The sequence below is a fragment of the Empidonax traillii genome, unplaced genomic scaffold, assembly GCF_003031625.1.
Source record: "Empidonax traillii isolate 1590-97213 ecotype Southwest subspecies unplaced genomic scaffold, ASM303162v1 scaffold401:size1000279, whole genome shotgun sequence".
NCBI lineage: Eukaryota > Metazoa > Chordata > Aves > Passeriformes > Tyrannidae > Empidonax > Empidonax traillii.
This window is the reverse complement of record NW_020955594.1, coordinates 371,537-392,028: the sequence shown is the minus strand read 5'-3', so window position 1 is coordinate 392,028 and position 20,492 is coordinate 371,537. Positions and strand designations below refer to the sequence as shown.

At 37.5% G+C, this 20,492-nt stretch overlaps 1 protein-coding gene across 1 annotated transcript in view; it reads left to right on the top strand.

Annotated features, from left to right (window-relative positions):
- Nucleotides 1-1,171: 1,171 nt before the first annotated feature.
- CFTR (cystic fibrosis transmembrane conductance regulator) overlaps nucleotides 1,172-20,492 on the top strand; it is a gene marked incomplete at its 5' end in the record, with an annotated part of 70,105 nt that continues 50,784 nt past the window's right edge. The window contains 9 exons of the mRNA XM_027893681.1: nucleotides 1,172-1,284; nucleotides 2,504-2,615; nucleotides 7,709-7,924; nucleotides 8,828-8,917; nucleotides 10,298-10,461; nucleotides 10,906-11,031; nucleotides 14,924-15,170; nucleotides 17,449-17,541; nucleotides 18,069-18,248. Of these exons, the coding sequence (XP_027749482.1) occupies nucleotides 1,172-1,284; nucleotides 2,504-2,615; nucleotides 7,709-7,924; nucleotides 8,828-8,917; nucleotides 10,298-10,461; nucleotides 10,906-11,031; nucleotides 14,924-15,170; nucleotides 17,449-17,541; nucleotides 18,069-18,248 (1,341 nt within the window). The remainder of the gene's footprint in view (nucleotides 1,285-2,503; nucleotides 2,616-7,708; nucleotides 7,925-8,827; nucleotides 8,918-10,297; nucleotides 10,462-10,905; nucleotides 11,032-14,923; nucleotides 15,171-17,448; nucleotides 17,542-18,068; nucleotides 18,249-20,492) is intronic.

Sequence of the window (20,492 nt, the reverse complement as noted above, 5' to 3'; positions counted from 1 at the left end):
GAGTAGCTTTTTCTGCTTTGTTTTAATTTAATATGCACTTTAAATTGGTATTAAATTTTTAATTCAGCATGCTCTTTAAATTGGTATTAAATTTCTAAACGTGACATTTGAAAAAACAAATGCGAAATGTGTGCATATGATGGACACAATAAAAATCTTATGAGGAAGCCTGTGAAAGGCCTCCTGTGTTGTTAAGTGCATACTGCAATGAAGGGTGTCAAAGGAACCCCTATAGAATCATAGAATGGTTTGGGTTAGAAAGGACCTTAAAGATCATTTAGTTCCAACCCCCCTGCCAGGGGCATGAACACCTTCCACTACACCAAGTTGCTCAAAGCCCCATCCAACTTGACCTTGAATACTTCCAGGAATGGGACATTCACAACTTCTCTGGGCAGCCTGTTCTAGCGTGTGGCCACCTTCACAGTAAACAGTTTCTTCCTAATGCCTAATCTAAACCTACTCTCTGTTTAAAGTCATTATCCCTTGTTCTATCACCACATGCTGTTGTAAAAAGTCCCTCTCCAGCTCTTTTGTAGGCCCCCTTTAGGTACAAGAAAGCTGCTATAAATTTCCCCACAACCTTCTCTTCTCCAGGCTGAATAATCCCAGTTCTCTCAGGCTTTCTTCATAGGAGAGTGCTCCATCCTTCTAATTATCTTCATGGCCTCCTCTGGATTCACTGTAGCAGGTTCATGTCCTTCGTGTGCTGAGGACCTCAGGGCTATACAAAGTACTCCAGGTGGGGTCTCATGAGAGCTGAATAGATAAGAATGAAACCTATACATCCAGTTTAGTAATAGTTCTGATTTATTATTCATTTATATGGACATAGCACATAGCATATTTGGAAATACAGTACGAAGATCTCAATCCCTCATTCAGTTGTCTGCTACTGAATCAGCAGGAAGTTTGGGCTATGATTCCACCCCAAAACTGATAAAATGCAAGTTTCATTATTATTCTTTTAATTTTATACTTGTAATATAGTTTTGTAAATACAATCCAGAGCTACACTGTATTATGTCATGTATGTGTGTGTATGTGTGTGCATGTGCACGTAGACATACTTGGATACTGTGAAGAATATTAAATGCAAGACAAAGCAGCTCCAGGATTAACCTCAGAAACTGATGATTTTTTTTTTTAATTTATATTTTTATTTCTGCTTAGATGGACAAAACCAATTTTGAAAAAGGGTTACAGACGACGTTTGGAGCTGTCAGATATTTATCAAATCCCTTCTGCAGACTCTGCTGATAATCTTTCTGAAAAACTAGAAAGGTAAGAAAGACTTATGAAATAGTTCAGGAATCACACTACAATTTTCATATAAAAGCTGTTGGATGAAATGTTAAGGAACATTGAATGCAAGCTGGTTGCACATGGTTGTACTTTGGAGATGACTGGGATCCCTGGTGGAGATGTACCACCTAGATGCTCTAAAGTACTATATACAGGTACCTGTGACATCTCTCCAGTGATGAGAAGAGGCTAGACTCACAGTTTCAATGTTAGTTCCCCTTTCTGCTGTTCCTTCTTCACAAAAAAACTCTGTAAAACCTTGGTGTATTTTTTCTTCAACTAAATTAACGTTCTTATTTTTTCTTTGATACCACTGTTGAAAGACTAAGTGTTTCTACAGAAGTCATGCCCCGACTTTCCTCATTTAGGCTTCCACTCTTTACTCTATTTCAGTGGGTTCTAATTCAGAAACTGTGCTGAACTGCTGACTAACTCCTACAATACAAGTGCCTAAATCCATTCCCTCTCCCCAGCTTCTGGTGTAGATTTCCCTGGTGTTTGGGGGCAGTTCATGTCTACATGGTGCCAATCCAATTAAACTGAGTTGCAGTTTAGCATAAGTGTTCAAAACTGGTGGAATATGCTGAGAACATTGGTATGCTTAAAGCAGTTTGATAGCTTATAAATGGAATATTTTGGTTATTTAATGTTCTGTTGAAAAATGGAGAAAAGAGTTAGCTAAGGAAATTCTCAGGAGTACTTTAATCTATGAGTTTAATTTTGACTCTGCTCTCTGAGTATCATTACTTCTGATCAGCATTATTATTCAGTAGAAAGTTATTGTCCCAGCAACACGAGTTAAAAATAGTGCTGTGCAATAGAAAAGTCACATTTTTGATGCTTTGTTGGTGCTTTCTTTTTTGCAGACTGGAATAGTTCCAAAACATTTATTTGCCTATTATTGTGCTTTGGTTTTAAGTACAGCAGGTTTCTTTAAAACATACAATGTAACCTTTTAATGAGTTAATTCCCTGCAGGGTGATGGATGACCGAGTATTTAAAACTGCCAAATATGTGGCTGAACTAGGTTTGAACTTTTATTGATCAATGAAGGCCAGGTCTTTGTGGTCTCTGCAAAGCTTTCTTTCATTAGCCACCTTAGCTAAATCTCCTTGGATATACTTGGGTAAATTGAAGTATGTCAGACCCATAGACCATGTATTTGCTCGCACAACTTGTTTTTTTGGTTCCTTTTCAGAGAGTGGGACAGAGAGCTGGCAACTTCAAAGAAGAAACCCAAACTCATTAATGCTCTTCGACGATGTTTTTTCTGGAAATTTATGTTCTATGGAATAATGTTATATTTAGGGGTAAGGTTTGTTCTCCTTTTCAGTAAACTTTTAGTGTTGCATAAGTAGACCCAAGTCTTAGAGACTGCTGAATTAATACAGAGTCCTTTCAATAGCTACAGATCTTTTCTCTGTGGACTGATTACAGAGGTGATAAATATAGAGAGATATACTAATAGGCTTTCATTAAAAAAATAATTTCCTGGTAATATCTTTAAAACATACATATTATTAATTTTGAAATGTTTCTAATGCTGGTATATGCTTCTCCAAGGACAGGTAAAGCACCTGAATTTTTGTATCACTGCTGAACTAAAGTACTTACTTTCTCATGTTATGGTTTTTAAGAAGTTTCTAAAGAATTTTCTACCTTACATGAGAACAAATGACCATGCAATTTTACATGATTCAGTCAATTTTTTCTAAGTGTCTAGCAGACACATTCATAGTTAAGTGCTTTATTGAGGTTTACATATGCAATAAACAAGTTGTTTTCATCAGTGGTAACAATTCTGAATAAACAACTATGTGAAATCATACCATAGTATCTTGGTGCTGTCAGTGCTCCAAAGTGTGTGATCAGGAACTTGATGTAAAAGTCTGAATTGATTATGTTTATCAGCTTTTGAACACGTTAGGTAGGATTAACCTGACTTACCAAATGCCACCTGTTGGTTTGACAATCCTATCACTGAGGTTAGGAGCTGTGAAAATAGTTTATTACCAGTGGTGTCTCACTAGGTGTGTTGTATAGCCAGGCTGTAAATCTGAACATTGCAGTTAACCAATATGCACATTAAATATCCGTGTTATTTTCAAGTTTCTTTGGTTTAATAGTAAAAAAAGCATATCACTTCTGTAAGGACAGGCAGGTAGCTTGTGGGGATTAAAAGGATGTTGTGAGGTTATGTAGGGAGAAAAATAGAAGGGCCAAAGCCAAACTGGAACTTAATTTGGCCACTGCAGTTAAAGACAACAAAAAAAGTTTCTGTAAATGCACTGGCAGCAAAAGGTGGGCTAAAGGAGAGTCTTCATCCTTTAGGTACTGGACCGTAAATTGTCTTTGTCCAGGTAGGGCGGTTCACCCTCTAGGACAGGGCATCTTGCTGTCTAAGGATCTGCATAATAACCTTTCTTTCTATTCTCTTTCACCTTTTTTGTCAACTCTTTCCTTACATGAGACCCTTTATTTGTGGACCCCTACTGAATCATGTCCTTTATGTGCTTCTGCAATCTCATAACTGCCTTTAGTTTTTCAATTTTTTTCCTTACCAAGTCAGCAATCCCTTATTCATGATAGATTTGTACTTAAAAAGAGAACAAAAACCCACCAAAAAAACCTGTTCTCCAAATGGCCTACGATACAGTGTAATAATTGTTTCTGCAGTCTGCCAGCCAAAACTTTTGCAGTAATGCATTCATGTTAAAAGTTAAGCAGTATCTGAGGGCTTTTGCAGCCAGTCTTGAGGATAACTCTCTTTCCAAAGTATGGGCCATGTGTGTGAGTATGCATGCATGCCACTGTGCGGGGCTGATTTCTCCATATGATCAATTTTAATGAAGTACAGTTTTAGACCAGGTGAAGACAGAACAAGACTGCAGGATATTTGAGACATATTTCTTGTTTGGTTGTGGATTTGTTTTATTTTTATTTCTTTAAGAAATCACAGATATGTGCAATTAATCCCATAGTAAATAAAATCTGCCCCTTTCACAATGAATATGGAAGGATTAATTCAGTTAAATTCTTGATTCTATTATCATAAGTCTTCATTTTATTGAAAACTGCTTAATTTTGTTGAAAGAGGAATTATAAGAGAAAAAACTTGCTCCTAAAGCTGCTGGTGTTCTTTTCAGGCCCTGCTTGCGGAAATTAATGGGAGCTTTGCCATCAATTTAAATGGGGACAGGATGTTGTGCCGTATTGGCATAGGTGTAACCAATGTTCTTTGAACTTTATTTTCCTTTCAGATCTTCTCTTGTCTAATCTCTGAGCCGTCTTCACGACACCTTTCTTGGAGTGTGGTTTAAACTCTACTGACATCCCTGCTGTTTGTGTAGTTGTCATTGCAACAACAAAGCATGACAGCTTTGCTCTCATTAGGTCTAGCTTTTTTTCTGTCTCTCCCTTTTCCCTGACACACTGTAGGTAATGATGTTATTGCAGGGTGGACACTTGTGCTCTGGCCCCCTAGAGTATTATGACTCTTCCTCATAAATAGTGTTATGTTAGGCGCATTGAGTTACTGCACTTAATGTATCTGCTCCCGTGCTGTTTGAAGCAGCTTCCGTGCTTTACCCCATCATAAGATGAGTCTTGCAATTTAAAGAAAAGGTGTTACGGCGGTGAAACAAAAATCTTTCTTTTTAGTTTGATACTTGCTAACCAAATAGGTACTTTGCTGGGAGGATTAGTTTGATTCTACTTGTATTTTGTTCTTATATTCATCCCCATAAAATGTTTATTTCCACTCAAGCACAGCAGCTGCTATCATTAAGTCAGAAGCGGTATTAGTATCATATCCCAAAGGACTCTAATGAGGATTTCCTGAAGTTCCTGCATATGGGTCACGGGTGTGAGTGAGGAGTCAGGAAAGGATATGAAAATCCAGAAGCACTTCTTGGGCAGATGCCAAAGCAGAGATGTGCATTATTGTCTTCAAATGAAGAGTGTTTGAACATATGGGGGATACACGTAACAAGAAAGTCCTTGTTGTGTAAGGGTAATCATACCAGGTCAGATTAGCACGGTATCCTGTGTCATACTCTCGTTTCTCTTCAGATCTTTGCTCTTTTAATTAGGATTTCTGTGAGGGGGACATTTTTTAATTTCTCAGTGGCCTATGATGAATGCAGAGGGAAGAGTAAGGACAGGAGATGGCAAAACATGACTCTTGAAAAAGAAATTTTCTGTTAGGTGCACCAATCCCATTTGATTTTTTAGGGAGGTTGTTCTAATCAGTTTGTCCATATTTACATCAGTAGATTATTTCAAGTTTACAAAAGGAAGAATGAAAAGCAGGTAGTTCTGCTTTGATTTATATGTAGACTAGATAATATCTTTGGTAAGTAAGCTGATAAATCTCCATTGTAAACCAGTGGATTTTTATGCCCCATGAGATCACATATGAGTTGGCTTATTGCCAGCCACTATTTTACACTTAGTCTGTAAATCACCTTTTTTTCCAGCAAGATAGGAATGTATGCAATACCTTTATAGTCACAACAAACACAGCAGCAGAACAGGGCATTTTTACTGGAATAGAAGTAAATACAAAAACAAAAAAACCCAAACCAAACCAAAACAAAAAAAAAAAAAACCAAAAAAAACCCCACAAAACCCAACCTTGCTATTTTAAGCCTACATAGAAAAGCTTATCTTGGAATCTCTGAAAGTATGAAAGTACTGCACTGTCCTTGAGAGGTGAATGTTTTGTATTCTGTGAGTTTTGGGGAGTCTTGGTTTGATGCTGTGGGATGCATATGGTCTAAGCACAGCTGCCTTGGGTCATGTGTGTTTTAATAAACACTCCTCCCTTTGCCTACTGATAACACTGAAGTCTTTGTCAAAGCTGGCTCCTGATTTACTGCATTTGTGTTGGGACAGAGTGGTGTGTTTGATTTGGGAAATGTAGCTCATAGCACAGGTACGCTGTTTGAGATGTAAAATTTCACCTCTTCTGTGGAAAAAGTGAACGATGAATATCAGCTCCACCAACAGTGACATTCAAAAGAGATTACAGGTTATAGAAGTACTTGGGATTGCTCTTGTATAAGAGACCAAAAGGAACCCAAAGGAGAAGGAAAAAAAGTAAAGGGAATTTTCCCAATCTATTTATCACAGCAGAACATTAATTACAGCTGAACTTCACCAGTTCACTTCTGTCTGATCTGTACAGTGGTCTGTAGTTTTCAGCTGGAAGGCAGTACTAGTAACTTTTTGGCAGAATTTAACACAACTGTATAAAAAAGAATTCAGTGGTGTCTTGTTACTTTGGAAGTATCAGATGCTTTCTGCTGCAACGCAAGGGAAAGAAGGGTAAGGAAACAAGCACAAGAGTTCATAACACTAAGTATTTTTACATTGAACATAACAGTGAAGAAAATGAGGGCATAAATGCTTCATATCCTTCTGAAACTCGTGGAGAAGATGAAGCAGTGTTAGACCACAGCACTAACAGTGCAGTTCTTGAGAAAGGACGGGGGAAGGAAAGAGGGGGCAAGAGGCAAAGATGGAAAAGGATGAGGTTGTAGGAGTGAAAGTATGAGAATGATGGGGCAGAAAGAGAAATGGAAGGCAAAGGTGAGGTAACAATAGTGGGGTTTAATAACAACAGAAAAGGAGACTGAGGACAAATAGCAAGCTAAAGTAGTGCTATAGCAAATCATTTGGATGTCTTGGTGGTTCATACTGCCTCTTTTTCTTCTACTCTGTATCTGCTCATCATGGTGTGCTCATGAGCTGCTCATCATGTTGTGGGAAATGCTGGGGCTTCTCGTGCAGGAGGGTCTGGTTTCTCTGTGTGATTTTTGTTAAACTTGCCTCCACTACCTTTTACTCCCTCTCATCCTGCTTTTGTTACAACCCTGGATACACTGTCTAGAGCTGTTGAGGAGGATGATCCATTTACTTTTGGTTTTAGCTGTATCCTCAATGTTCTGGTGGTGTTCATTTCAGGAGTTCTGTGTCTTCCTGTGTCCTCTAAGTCCAGTAAAGTGCAGTGAGAACTGTTCCCTAGGGCCAAAACAGAGATCCAGCCTGATAAGCTGGATTCAGTCATATGATATGGCTAATCCATTATAACTCTGTAAAGTAAATGTGGAAGCTAATCTCAGTTGTCACTTTTGTAGAAAATGATCAAATAAAATTTACAATCTAGATTTGTTTTGATGGAATTGCAGGAGCATCACGGATTTAGACAGCAGTGAGTTGTCTGTTCTCATGTGTAATTACTGCAATTTTCTGTGTTTTGCACGGCATACAGGCCTGACTTCTTCATTTAAGATATAAAGCTGTAAATCTGATTTGGTGGGACTTGAAATTAAAATGTTTGCCATTTTGAAAAAATGTGCAAACTGTTGACCAAAATTATTTTTCTCCTTTCTATCTGCAGGAAGTTACCAAATCTGTGCAACCCCTTCTGCTGGGAAGAATAATAGCTTCCTATGATCCGGACAATTCTGATGAAAGATCCATAGCCTACTACCTGGGTATTGGCTTGTGCCTTCTCTTCCTTGTGAGAACACTACTTATACACCCTGCTATATTTGGTCTTCATCATATTGGAATGCAAATGAGGATAGCTATGTTTAGCTTGATTTATAAGAAGGTAATTGTTTCATTTACACTCTAAGCCAAACCTCGGTCTGTAGCCTGTGTAACTTTTAGACTAGTTTGTTGAAAGACTGATAGCTTTGTTAAGGTAAACAAAGTACATAGAAGAATAATGTGGCTAACATCAGTTTCTGACAGCTCTCCATTTCCCAATCCAAAGAACTAAATACTCCTCTACAGCTGGTTTGGCTGAAGTCAACCTCTGTGTGAGTTCAGACTTGCTGGATATGGGGTGAGATTCCTTAATTGTTCTACCACTGTGCTCCTGTTACACATATATACTGCAAAGGAAGAATAACATGCTGGTGGCCAAAGAATGTCTTCAGGAGAGAATTAGAGGTGAATATTTAAGCAATAAATATAGCATTGAAGGGATTGAGTTTGAATGATAGTGTGTGAGATCTCTATAGTGTGAAGAATCAACAGATTACACGGTCACAAATAAAAAGATTAAAAAAGGTATTTGGTTTTACCAATGCCAAAAGCATTTGATTTAAACAAACATGTTAGTTGTTCTAGTATAAAGCTCATTGTGAAAGCATCTTTCATAAATATATGTTGGGAGGGGCACAGTTGGAGATTTTTAAGGATGCACAACAGCACACAGCATGCATGCTTAATTAAAACTTGTATTTACATATATATCTATATACATAAAATATTCAGCAGAAAGCAAGGACTAAGTCAATAAATCAATATTTGTAAAGCAGTTTAATGGCTATATTGAATTCAAGTGACATAAATAACAAGTTTAATGAGACTTTCTTTATAGCATAAACAGATAAGTGGATTATTATTTATACTACTGTACCCTTGTTTATCGTTTTTATCGTATTTATTCTGATTTATGGGTATGAGCTAGATGACCGCTTTTCTATTGTTTTGTTTTCTTTTACAGATCTTAAAACTGTCAAGCAGAGTTCTAGATAAAATAAGTACTGGACAACTGGTCAGTCTTCTTTCCAACAATCTGAACAAATTTGATGAGGTGCGTTATCAGTTAATTCACCTGGTAAACCATCAAATACAAATGCAATACTTCAAGCTGTTCATGACAAATATTAAGGAAAGAAGGAGCATAAATGATAAACTGCAATGGAGTGCTTATTTTAGTTATAAAACCCTGTCTGAAGAAAATGCATTGGTATATGGTCATGGAAATGCTCATTTTGATACTTATGACATCCTTTGTCTCCTATGCTGATTAGTAGAGGAAATCTAAAAACCACTTATTTCATAAAATCATGGTTATTCTGCAGTCGGGTGAGAACCTGCCAGGAAACTTCTATGTTTTACATTGGTTTCGTAGAAGTCAGAACTTGCTGGTTCAACCCTTCCATCCTATTTTCTGGTGACTGTATGTTTTTACTAAAGTGATCCAGTCTATTCTTACCCTTGAACAAACGATGATTTTCAGCTTCCTGTTGCTACTGTTACTCAATGTCCTAAAAGTGATTGTTGATGTAAGACTGTGTTAGGAGTCATTCCCAACACATCTTCTTAGGCAATATTTACAGTATCTCCTGTAAAACTTCTCATTTGTTAAAGACATAGAGGTAAATTCCTGCTAATGCCTTTGGGAACTGGAAGCTCTATGAACTTCTGTTCATCATTTGTGTTTAATTGGCCCATTGGTAGTATAAGGTTTGCTTCCCGTTAAAGATGCAAGGTCAGAGAGAGTCTAGAGTCAAGGCTGGGACTGTAGGGTGTATTTGCTTTAAGCACTGTATTACTACATAGAGCAATGTCAGCTAACACTGAACAAGTTGAGACAAGTAGTCTATCATTGCAGCAGTGTAGCTGCACTAACGCAGACCCCCATGCAGTCTAACCACAGGACTCAGTCCAAAATCTGAATGTACAGGAATGTGACTGAAGTAGGCAGCAAACCTGTAGTGAATTAGTTGTGTTCACATAACAGTCATCTCTTCACCAGGGTAATATTTGCCTTCTATATCAGATTAACACACTGTCAGAAGATTCTTGTGTGTATTTTTCTCATCTTACAGTGGTTGAAAAAGCCAGCATTGATACCAAATTCTGTTTACTTTTACAAAGCTGTGATTTTTCCTTGTGCATATACATAACAAAGAGACAATTGAACACTGAACTTTGCCTTAGAAAAATCAAAGTTTAGGTGCGGAATGTATATTTATTGCTGCATTGTCATCATAATTAACACCCAAAATGCTATGTGCTCAAGATCACAAATCCTCCTTTATGAACTTGTTTTACTACTGGATATATTTGTACCATTCTTCATTACATTTTTCAAAGTGTCACTTTAATGACTTCTTTTTCATATCGTTTTCAGAACACATCTGTAACTTGTGTTAATATTATTATTTTCTGCTGTGGCCTTCCCTAGGGTCTTGCTCTGGCTCATTTTGTATGGATTGCACCATTACAAGTGGCACTGCTGATGGGGCTGCTCTGGGATATGTTAGAAGCTTCTGCGTTTTCTGGACTTGCTTTTCTAATTGTCATGGCCTTATTCCAAGCCTGGCTGGGACAAATGATGATGAAATACAGGTGACAAGACTGTTTTAAAGTATTTCAATCTATTTTCCTGGAATACATTTTTTTTAAGAAGTTATACCACTTTCTGGTTATAATGTTACGTAAGAGAGTGTTTTCTGTGTTGGAAAAGTTACAAACCTTTACCTATTTAGCAGCAGGTCTCTAGATTTAACAAAATGAAGAGCAGTAAATAGTGTTAGAATTAAATGTAGAATTTGTAGAATTAAAACTTCTTGTTAGTGACTTGATTTATTCTTTTTAGAGTATGTATTTTTGCCTTTGTAAAGCAATTACTGAATTTCTAATAGTTCTTTTTACATTCTTCTTAATAATTCTGGTAAACGAATTTTAAGAGAGGCATATGTGGAAGGTGTTTTCATAAGATATAATGAGATACAAACTAACTATACATTATGAAAAAGATGAAGATTGACCTACTGCCTTTTTACTTCGTAGGAATAAGAGAGCAGGAAAGATCAATGAGAGACTTGTCATCACCTCAGAAATAATTGAAAATATACAGTCAGTTAAAGCCTATTGTTGGGAAGATGCAATGGAAAAAATGATTGAAAGCATTCGTGAGTAAGTGTTCTCATTTGTTAGTCAAATTTTCTTTTTGTGCTCAGAAAAAAACTTAGGTGGCTATGAACATCATCTGTGGTCTTAGTGGTTAGTGAAGAAGTAAAGCAACAACTGTTAATCCTCCATAAACTAACCATACATTCCCACACTGCAGTTTGGGTTTTTTTCCCAATTTGTCTCACCCTATGAAGGTGAGATTTTTTTTTTATTTACTTCCTCATTTGTTACAATGATAGTTCAGTGGTTAGTTTGTGCAGGTAAAACAATTGTGGGATCTGTGTTTGTTTCTGGCCAACCCTATCCTCATTTTACAATAAAAAGCCCTTTTGTGATGGTTACTCAAGGCTTTACAGACATTCCTATTCTGTGGTGAAGGAAACAATATGAATCCTGTACAGCCATTTCCTGAGAAATGCAATAAAGCTGGTTATAAAATTTGCATGCAATCTTTGAAAGGATTAAAGTAGCCTAGCTTCGTGTATTCATCCTGCACATTTACACAAACATTTATTATAAATGGCCTTGTATAATGCTTATCTCCTCAATTAATATAATGATTGAACTGGAACTACCAGACCTGCAGCAGAAAAGAGGTAAGGTACTAACCTAGTTATCTAAGACCTGCGAGAAGGAAGTCCTTGTTACCGACAGGGTGTCCCGGGGGTAGGGGAGGAGAAGTGACATATTGATCGATGGTTGACACTGCATTAAGGCTGTCCCGTGTGTCCTCTGTGTTTGTTTAATCCTTTACAGAGAACTAAAATTCTGTACCAGGTGTGTGATGGGGAAAATAAAAGAAATATAAGTGTTGTATTATCACGTAAATAAAAGACATAAGGTTATATTGTTACACAAACGCCTTCTTGTTCAGCTGCTTTCTGAAAGACAATCCAGGGAAAGTGAAGTGTTCTCTACCCTCAGAATTTGTAGTGATTTACTATAAACAATCAGAGAAAACTCAGTCTGAATCCAGGCTATGAGTGCTAGCTTGAGGATGGAAGTAGTTTAGAATTCCCCTGGTGTCACTAGTCACATGCATTGTTTATAGGAAATTTGAGACCACATCATGTGAGCGAATCCTGTAGAAATTAATTAAGTAAATTGTAGTCTGCAAAATGGTCACAGAAACTGAGATAAAGGACTATTATTTTATGATCTATATTTTCTATAATAATTTATAGTGGATTTTGTAATGCTGGAATTAATTTTTATTGTATTATGCATGGATTTTTAAAAGACGAGAATGATAACAATATTACAAGATCAGAGTACCTCTCCTATGAAGAAAGGCTGAGAGAATTGGGATTAGTCAGCCCGTGGAGGAGAAGGTTCTGGAGAGACCTTATTGTGGCCTTTCAGTACCTGAAGGGGGCCTACAAGAAATCAGGAGAGGGATGTTTTACAAGGGTACGTAGTGATAGTACAAGGGGGAATGGCTTTAAACTGAAGAAAGGTAGATTTAGATTAGATAATAGGAGGGAATTCTTCCCTGTGAGAGTGGTGAAGCGCTGAAACATATTGCCCAGGGAAGCTGTGCATGTCCCATTCCTGGAAGTGTTCAAGGTCGGGTTGATGGGGCTTTAAGCAACCTGATGTAGTGGAAGCTGTCCCTGCGCCTGGCAGGGGAGTTTGAACTAGATGACCTTTAAGGTCTCTTCCAACACAAACCATCCTATAATTCTATGATTCTTCTGTATTTTTTTGAGTCATCCAACAGGTCTCTTTGTGATGACATCACCAGAGCAGGTCAACCCTGGAATGTCAGAATTTCAGTTGAATTTGGCTTGCTGAACCAGCTCTGCAGGACCTCCCAGTCATTGGCTTGTTAAGCTGGTAGGAAAGGAGGCCTTGTGTTTGAAGCTATCCCTGTGCTTTAGCGATGGTGTGTTATAACTTAGTCAGTATGAAACCATTTTTGCATGCTGGTGTTTTCTGATGCAAACTAGTTTAATCAACTCCAATGAACCAAGTAGACCTGTACCCTTGCTCTGCTAGACTTGTGCTGCCAGGGCTGGCCATCCTGCAGGTGTAACACTGCCACTGGCAAACTCCCTCAGGGAACTGAGACACTGCAGAGAGACCAATATGAGCTGTCTACTGTGTGCCCTCTTATGTCTGCACTCATAATAACTATTCATAACAGGTGCCTGAATAAACATACCTGCACTCCTAGGGGCAGTGTATTCAGAGTGGAAAAAACACCGCGAAACTGTTCCTCTGAACCATAGCATAGCACTGGAGAAGGTGAAGTCCTAGGTTGAAAGTGTCTATACTTTGTCAGCAGGGACACATCTTTATATAAAGCAAAGGATCTCAAGCTTTTGTGTTTGTGTTGGTTCCTGCAGCATCACTTGAAAAACAGGCATACACTGCTATATACACTCTGTATATGCACAAGGCTCATAGGGTCCCTTATATCTGTCTCCAAGTACCCATATTGCATCAGCAGGACCTGTCCCAGGTGACTGCTTAATCTACAGAGCTTTCAAGCCTGTATCACAGAGAGACCCACCCCTGGAAAACTTTTGCTTGTGACTGGTACTTGGGAGCATACTGAAAAGTGCTTTCATTCTCCCTCTTTGGAGTAGGGCTGTGTTCTTCAGCACTGGGGAGCTTTTTGATAGCTTTTAGCCAGATATTTCTGTGGGACTGGATGAGTATCAAGTCCCAAAATCTTTGTTATATAGCATTATTCGGTGCTGCCGTGCACAGTCTCATACAAGCCTTCTAAGGCCTTTTTTCCAGCACAGTGGCTACTACCATGGTGTTGACTTGCAAGTCTGGCTACTTTCTTCAGGCTTCTCTTGTGAAATGTAGACTTAACAAGAAGTGCTAGGCACTCCGGTACAAAACTGGCTGAGCTCAGATTTTGTTTAAGAACTGTTTGGCTGAAAAAAGTTGGTAAGTTGCTGGATGCATATGGAAGTATCATGCATGTGTGGTGGGGAGCTGAAGGGGGGTTTCACACTGCACCAAAATCCTGGATGAACTTTGGATGCAGACAGTGGCTAAAGACACATAAAGGTTGTGGTGCTCAGCCTTGCAACACCAGGCATTTCCATCAGCAATGTGACTGCAAACTTCTGCACTGCAGAATGGACACCTTGGGGTCTAGCTCCATCTCTAGCCCCAGTTAATTGCTCTTGCAGGAGAGCAGTTGCTCTTTTGCTGCAGCAGAGGTGCCTCTGTCCAGGCAAAGCTGAGCTGCAGGGCACCTGGGGGAGGTGAAGTGAACAGCATCAAAATGAAAGCATTCAGCAGAAAGATTCAGCACTGTCAATTAGGGCTACCAACTCAGAAAATTATTTACATTCCCTGGATTATCGCACTTTTTATTTAGTAGCGTGCTGTAAGATGCAGAGACAATGTGGAAGCAGCTAGAATGCAATTGGAATCACCAGCTGCATTCTGACACAGGAGTCAGTAAGCTACTCCATAGACTGAGCTTCTGTGGAGAAAGGAAAGTGTAAAGCAGACTCCTTGCCTTCCACCTATTCAAAATGAGCTTAAGTGATACCTTAATTCTAAATCTAAATGACGAGATAAGTATGGCATGATGCTTCTGGGAGTGTATCTCATACCACAGCATTAGATGGTTGGTTGTATCAGGAATTGTAGAGGCTTTTGGTTTATGCATTATCTAAATCATGACATGGATTATTGTTATTTTGTCTGATGTCTGTGAACATTATTGCCAAAATTTGGCTCTAATGATTTTTTAGGCCCCAAAATAGTTTGGAGTCTTGCTTTCTAACTGCAAAGCTAGAAAATAAGAAGGATGAGCAAGCTTCTGAGCTAATTGTTATACCAACAGTTCCATCCAAAATATTTCTAAGATGTAAACTGTGAAATCCTATGCTAATTACTTACTTGTATTTGTTTTTTTTAACAGAACTGAACTGAAGCTTACCCGAAAAGCTGCTTATATGAGATATTTCAACAGCTCAGCCTTCTTCTTTTCAGGCTTTTTTGTGGTGTTTTTAGCTGTACTTCCATATGCTGTGATTAAAGGAATTACTCTCCGAAAAATATTTACCACCATTTCCTTCTGCATTGTTCTTCGAATGACAGTGACCAGGCAGTTTCCAGGCTCTGTACAGACCTGGTATGACTCTATTGGAGCAATAAACAAAATACAGGTAGGGTACATAGACTGAAATCTTCTCAAGTACGTAAGCTAATTCTTCATATCGTGTTATCTTGTCAGTTGATCAACAAAAGCACACAGCATTTATGCAGACTTTCTGAATATATGTTGCTTTGACTAAACACCATGAAATGTCATTATAAATCTTGATATTGTTAGGCTGTTCCTCAGGCAGCATAACCACAGGAGTCTCATGCTACCTGCTGCCTTTCTTTTTTTTTTCTGAAGCAGTGACATTTAGTTAGTTATTCTCATTGCAGAACAAGGAACTTAATAAAATTATATAATGATTTATGATGCTTAAGAGATGTTTTTCCTTCAGAAAAGAAAATTCAAAATTAGTACATGTTTTCCATAGCACGGTTTCTAGAGATCTTCTGTTTTTCTAGATATTAGTGGCTAGAACAGCAGATTATGCATCTTATGCAAATGTACATCTCATTCCTTATAAGTAGTAAACATAATTAAGATACAAGTCAAATAATTATTACTCACCTTACCTGCTGAGATCAATTGCTCATATACCAGCATGAGAGGCTTATCTGCAGAGTCAAATCAGGTTGAATTCTCATTAGCTCTGTTTTATCTGCTGTTTTCAAATCACTCCTCAGAAAAAGAATTTTTACTCTTTTTTTGGTGTGAAATCTTAGGCTTTTTTTGTTACATATTTATACATTTCATTTTTTTTTGTAGAACGTAGATTTTATTATTTTTAGTGTGATAAAAATACCTAATGCAGAAGTTAAAGATCTTAATCAGACATCTGAACCTCAGAATAGAATAATAAGAAGCAGGTATTGGATTTCTGTGTTTTTCAGCTGGGCAGAAAATTCAACAAATCTAGCCATAAACCTTTCTATTTGACATTCAGAAGGCTTCCCTCTTGGGTCCCAGTTTAGGCAGTCCTTGTGTTCTCAGATTCCCTAGGCGAAAGTGGAGGTATCCTGTCTCTCCTGTTTCCTGGAAGAGTGTATCCAATGCCCTGTCAGAGAACTGGCAAGCTCAGTTGTCATACCATTGCCCTCACTTCACTGAATACTTGTCTTTGGGGTTAGTAGCAAAGATTCTGGGGTGCTCCAGAATGAACCTGTGGCAGGCTCGGTATAGTCCCCATAGACAGACTGGACAGAATCCCAGAACACAAGTGTTTTACAAGTCATAAGAAACATAAACATGAAATAATAAACCACTTATACATTTCTCTGATTTAATTTCCTCATCAGTTTAGAGAGTTGACTGGGCCAGATAGGTCCCCTGGGTTATTATATTTTCCCTGTAGGTAGACCCTTGGTTTCTAGTCCATTGAGTATTTCTGGATCAGTGTGCTTTCTCTGACTATCACTGCTTCAGAAATTCCACTGGATGACCCCACTGCCTTTGTTATGAAAGCCGAGCTATCCTTTCCTTTTTTTTTTTTCCCATAAGCCATGTGTGTTTTGCCTTTGAGTTTTTCAGTTCCTGCCCTTTCAATCATCTGGTTTTTCCCTTCTTGTTCTACTTGGAAAGTTTGCAAGTTTATTGTAGAGAACTGATTTTCCCACAATTCTGCTTAGTTTGTCCATTGTATTGCCCACGTAGACATACTTGCTTCCACGTAATTTAAAAAAGTCAATTTAAAGGAGGTAGTACCTATAGACTGCATAACTTTAATAAAATAAAGGAATAAAGAGGCTGTCTTTCCTACATTAGCATAGGCTTAGTCTTTTTTCCTAATACTATCCCAGAAGGTAACACAAGTGTCAGATTGTGTTATTTGAAATTACACTACTTCAAGTGCTTCACTTGCCAGGATCATTATCTGCCTTTTATTTTTCTTGGTAGAGAGATCATTCCAACGCTTTTAAACTCACGCAGTTCTGGAATAGGGAGATGGCGGCATGTAGCTGCTTTGTTTAACTGTTTACCAGAGTGCAACCTGCCACATCTTACTCCAAAACCAAAACTTTATTTGAAAATTATTAAAGTCAGAGGGGTGATCCTGCCTGACACAAGTCCTGAAAGCAAAGCAAATTCCAAGTTTTGATACTCTTTATAAATCAGAACCAATACCTTTATGGCTGTGTACTCACCAGCAATGAAAGAATTGGTAGTTTCAAAAACATTTCCTTATGTGTTCAATAAATGTATAATTTATATTTAGGCCTCTCTCTAAAAGCCCTATAATGCAATAGCATCATCAGAAATATTAGTGTAAGCAAGTGTGTACTGGTTTGTGTGATACAACATTGTCCTTTACAGTTTCCTCTCACCTGCTTTCATGATATTTCTAGGATTTCTTGCTGAAAAAAGAATATAAAGCTCTGGAGTATAATCTAACAACCACTGGGGTTGAGCTCGACAAAGTAACAGCTTTTTGGGATGAGGTTGGTACTTTTACCCAAACTATATTAAAACACAGAATGTATTGGGTTTTTATTAGTGTTTGCCATGGTGTTCTCTAAAAAGAGCAGCCTACACTCATTCATTTTAACTAGCGTTGGCTCTCAGCAGGCAAGGAATACATGGGAAGTAATTATTGCATGATACCAAATTATCCACAGTTGAGAAACTTTGGAAGTGACCTTTTAGTAAGTGTTAAGGTCTGTAATAAGCAGTTTTACTGATTTATGCCATCCTGAAAACAGAATCAGGCTCTGGCATATATAAACATTGGGAAGCATTTCTATAATAAACAAATTTTGTTTGTGTTCACAAATTTAGGCACAAGTCCAATGCATACATTAAAAAATGTATATTTAAGAATATAATGAATATTTTATTGACAAGCAAAGTAACATGAGAAAAGTAAATTAATATGTTTTCATAAATCCGTAGTATGGTATGCATGTCTGCATATGCATGATTTATTTATTTTTTATGTGTATCAAATACGTATCTGTGTATGTTGCAGGGAATTGGAGAGCTGTTTGTAAAAGCAAACCAGGAAAACAACAGCAAAGCTCCTAGCACTGACAGCAGTCTCTTCTTCAGTAATTTTCCACTTCATGCCTCTCCTGTTCTTCAGGATATAAATTTCAAGATAGAGAAGGGACAGTTATTAGCTGTTTCTGGATCTACTGGAGCAGGCAAGGTATTTCTATTTCTGCTGTTTTGACAAAAGTCCTTACAATGATAGGGAATAATATTGTGTTGTTATATGTATTGTTACCTGCCTTGCTACTGTATTCTTGCTATCCTGTGCTTGCTGTGATGGCTGCAGGAAAAAGTATGGATAAACTTTAGTTTCAATAAAATGACCAATTTGAAATTTTACTCTGTGGCCAATATGAGAGAGAGTTTGCTGGATATTTTTTGTAATACAACAATACAGCCTGTTTTCCCCTTGGAAGTAAAAGTAGATTTACAGAAGTAATGTAGACTGAAACTTAAAGTTAAGGCTTATGGTGAGAATTTCCCGGCCTTTAAAGAAAAATGGAGACCATAGCATAGATATTCAGATGGCTCAGGGTGCTAGAAAGCAATTATTTTTCCTGCCTTGCTGACATTTTAAGGAAAAATTCGAACACAAGACGGTCAGTAAGCTGAGAAACTGACGTGAATTAGCTAGTTATGTGCCCTGGACATGTGGTATAGCTGATCATTTATGCTCCGGTTCCTACAGTGCCTCACTCAGGCTTCCCAAGACCCCTGTGAAAGCCTGGGAAGGTGCTGCTGAAACTGGTGATTTTCTGAGAAAGGTTGTGATTTAGATTAATCATCATTTTACTACCCCAAAATATTAATAATGCAATTAGTTTGCAGATAACACATCCAGTTAACCTCATTAATATAAAATGACTTGAACTGTGATATTCCTATTCACTTTGAACAGCAAGTAATTAGATGAGTCTTTCATCTTTACTGGGTTTTTTGAGGAGATGTGAGTGTCAAAACAAACTTTCACTATAGCAGCTTCTCCTGTCTAACAAATTATAGGTGGGAATATTTTAATTTCTTTTACCTGCAGGTGTAAGGTCTTTGGTCTGTTGGAGTCAATGACAAAGGACCCATCAATTTCAATATGATTAAGGCTTCTACATTATTTTTCAGTAATGATCCCCATATGAAAAGAGATCAATCTCAAAACATGAGATTGTCCTCAGGCTGATATGTTAAGATGCATTTTATTGTGATACTTCTGAATTAACAGAACAGTTTATCTTTGGCTGTTGCTAAAGCTGATAATTTTAATATAGAAATGTCAAATAGAAAGTGCTGAAGGACATATGCATATCTCCTTTATTCAGCTATATAGGAAATTGAGGAAAATCCAGATTACACTAAGTAGTTAATCTGAGTACATACATAAAACAAAATTGCGCTTTCCAAGGCAATAAAAAAAAACCTGTTATAATATATCTAAAAAATTTACAAAAAATAAGGTTCACTGGCACCCCCTCCCATCCCCACACAAAAAAAGACTCTCCTTCCCTTACACCTTCTTAATTTAAGGTTTCCTTCATGTTCCTTGGGGCTGTAACTATGCATTCTAGGAGTTGTCAGGCCTGTGAAAGAAACTGCACAACTATTTTATCTGTGACATGTTTTAAGTCTGACATCAGCTCTTAAATACTCTTAAAATATCAGATAGGGTTTGTTTTGGTTTGGTTTTGTTCAATTTGTGTTATATGGCACAAGATACAGTAGTTTAACATCCGGTGTACAAAACATACAGAAAAACATACAAAAATCAGCTGTCCTTTGCAAGATTGGAAACTTCTTACCATTTTGGAAAACTCAGATTCTGGTATAATGGGAAGAATCTCATGAGATTCCCCCAGTATACTGTATAACTTGTCAAAGAATCTTGGCTTCACAGCATGAAACTGTTATTTACATAGTTTTTTTACATCTTTGGTGTTACGTTCCAGCTTTGCTGACTGTTTATTGGTGATAAGAACACCACTGCAGTGGCTCTGCAACAAATTTTTCCGTGTATTTCTCAATTCTATTCTTTGATCTAGTAGCCAGTGATGTGTGGCAAGGTTACTACAAGCTACTGATTAACTTTGAAATTATAACATGTCAGTATTGAAATTGCAATCAATTCTTTTATGAGGGGAAATAGTAAATATACTTAGGTCATACATTCACGTAAATGAGTTAACAGTTACAGAGGAAAATTCAGATCACACTGAGAAATTGTATACACTTACACAAAGAAATTGCATTTTTCAAGGCAGTATAGATAAAATACCTATGAACACTAGCAAAATTATAAACATGAATTATGTTGTACAAAGAACAAACAAAATAATCAATCATTTTAAAAAAATCAAATACCATTATTTATAAATGCTAATACCTTTTGTCTGTATGTGTCTCACAGATTTTT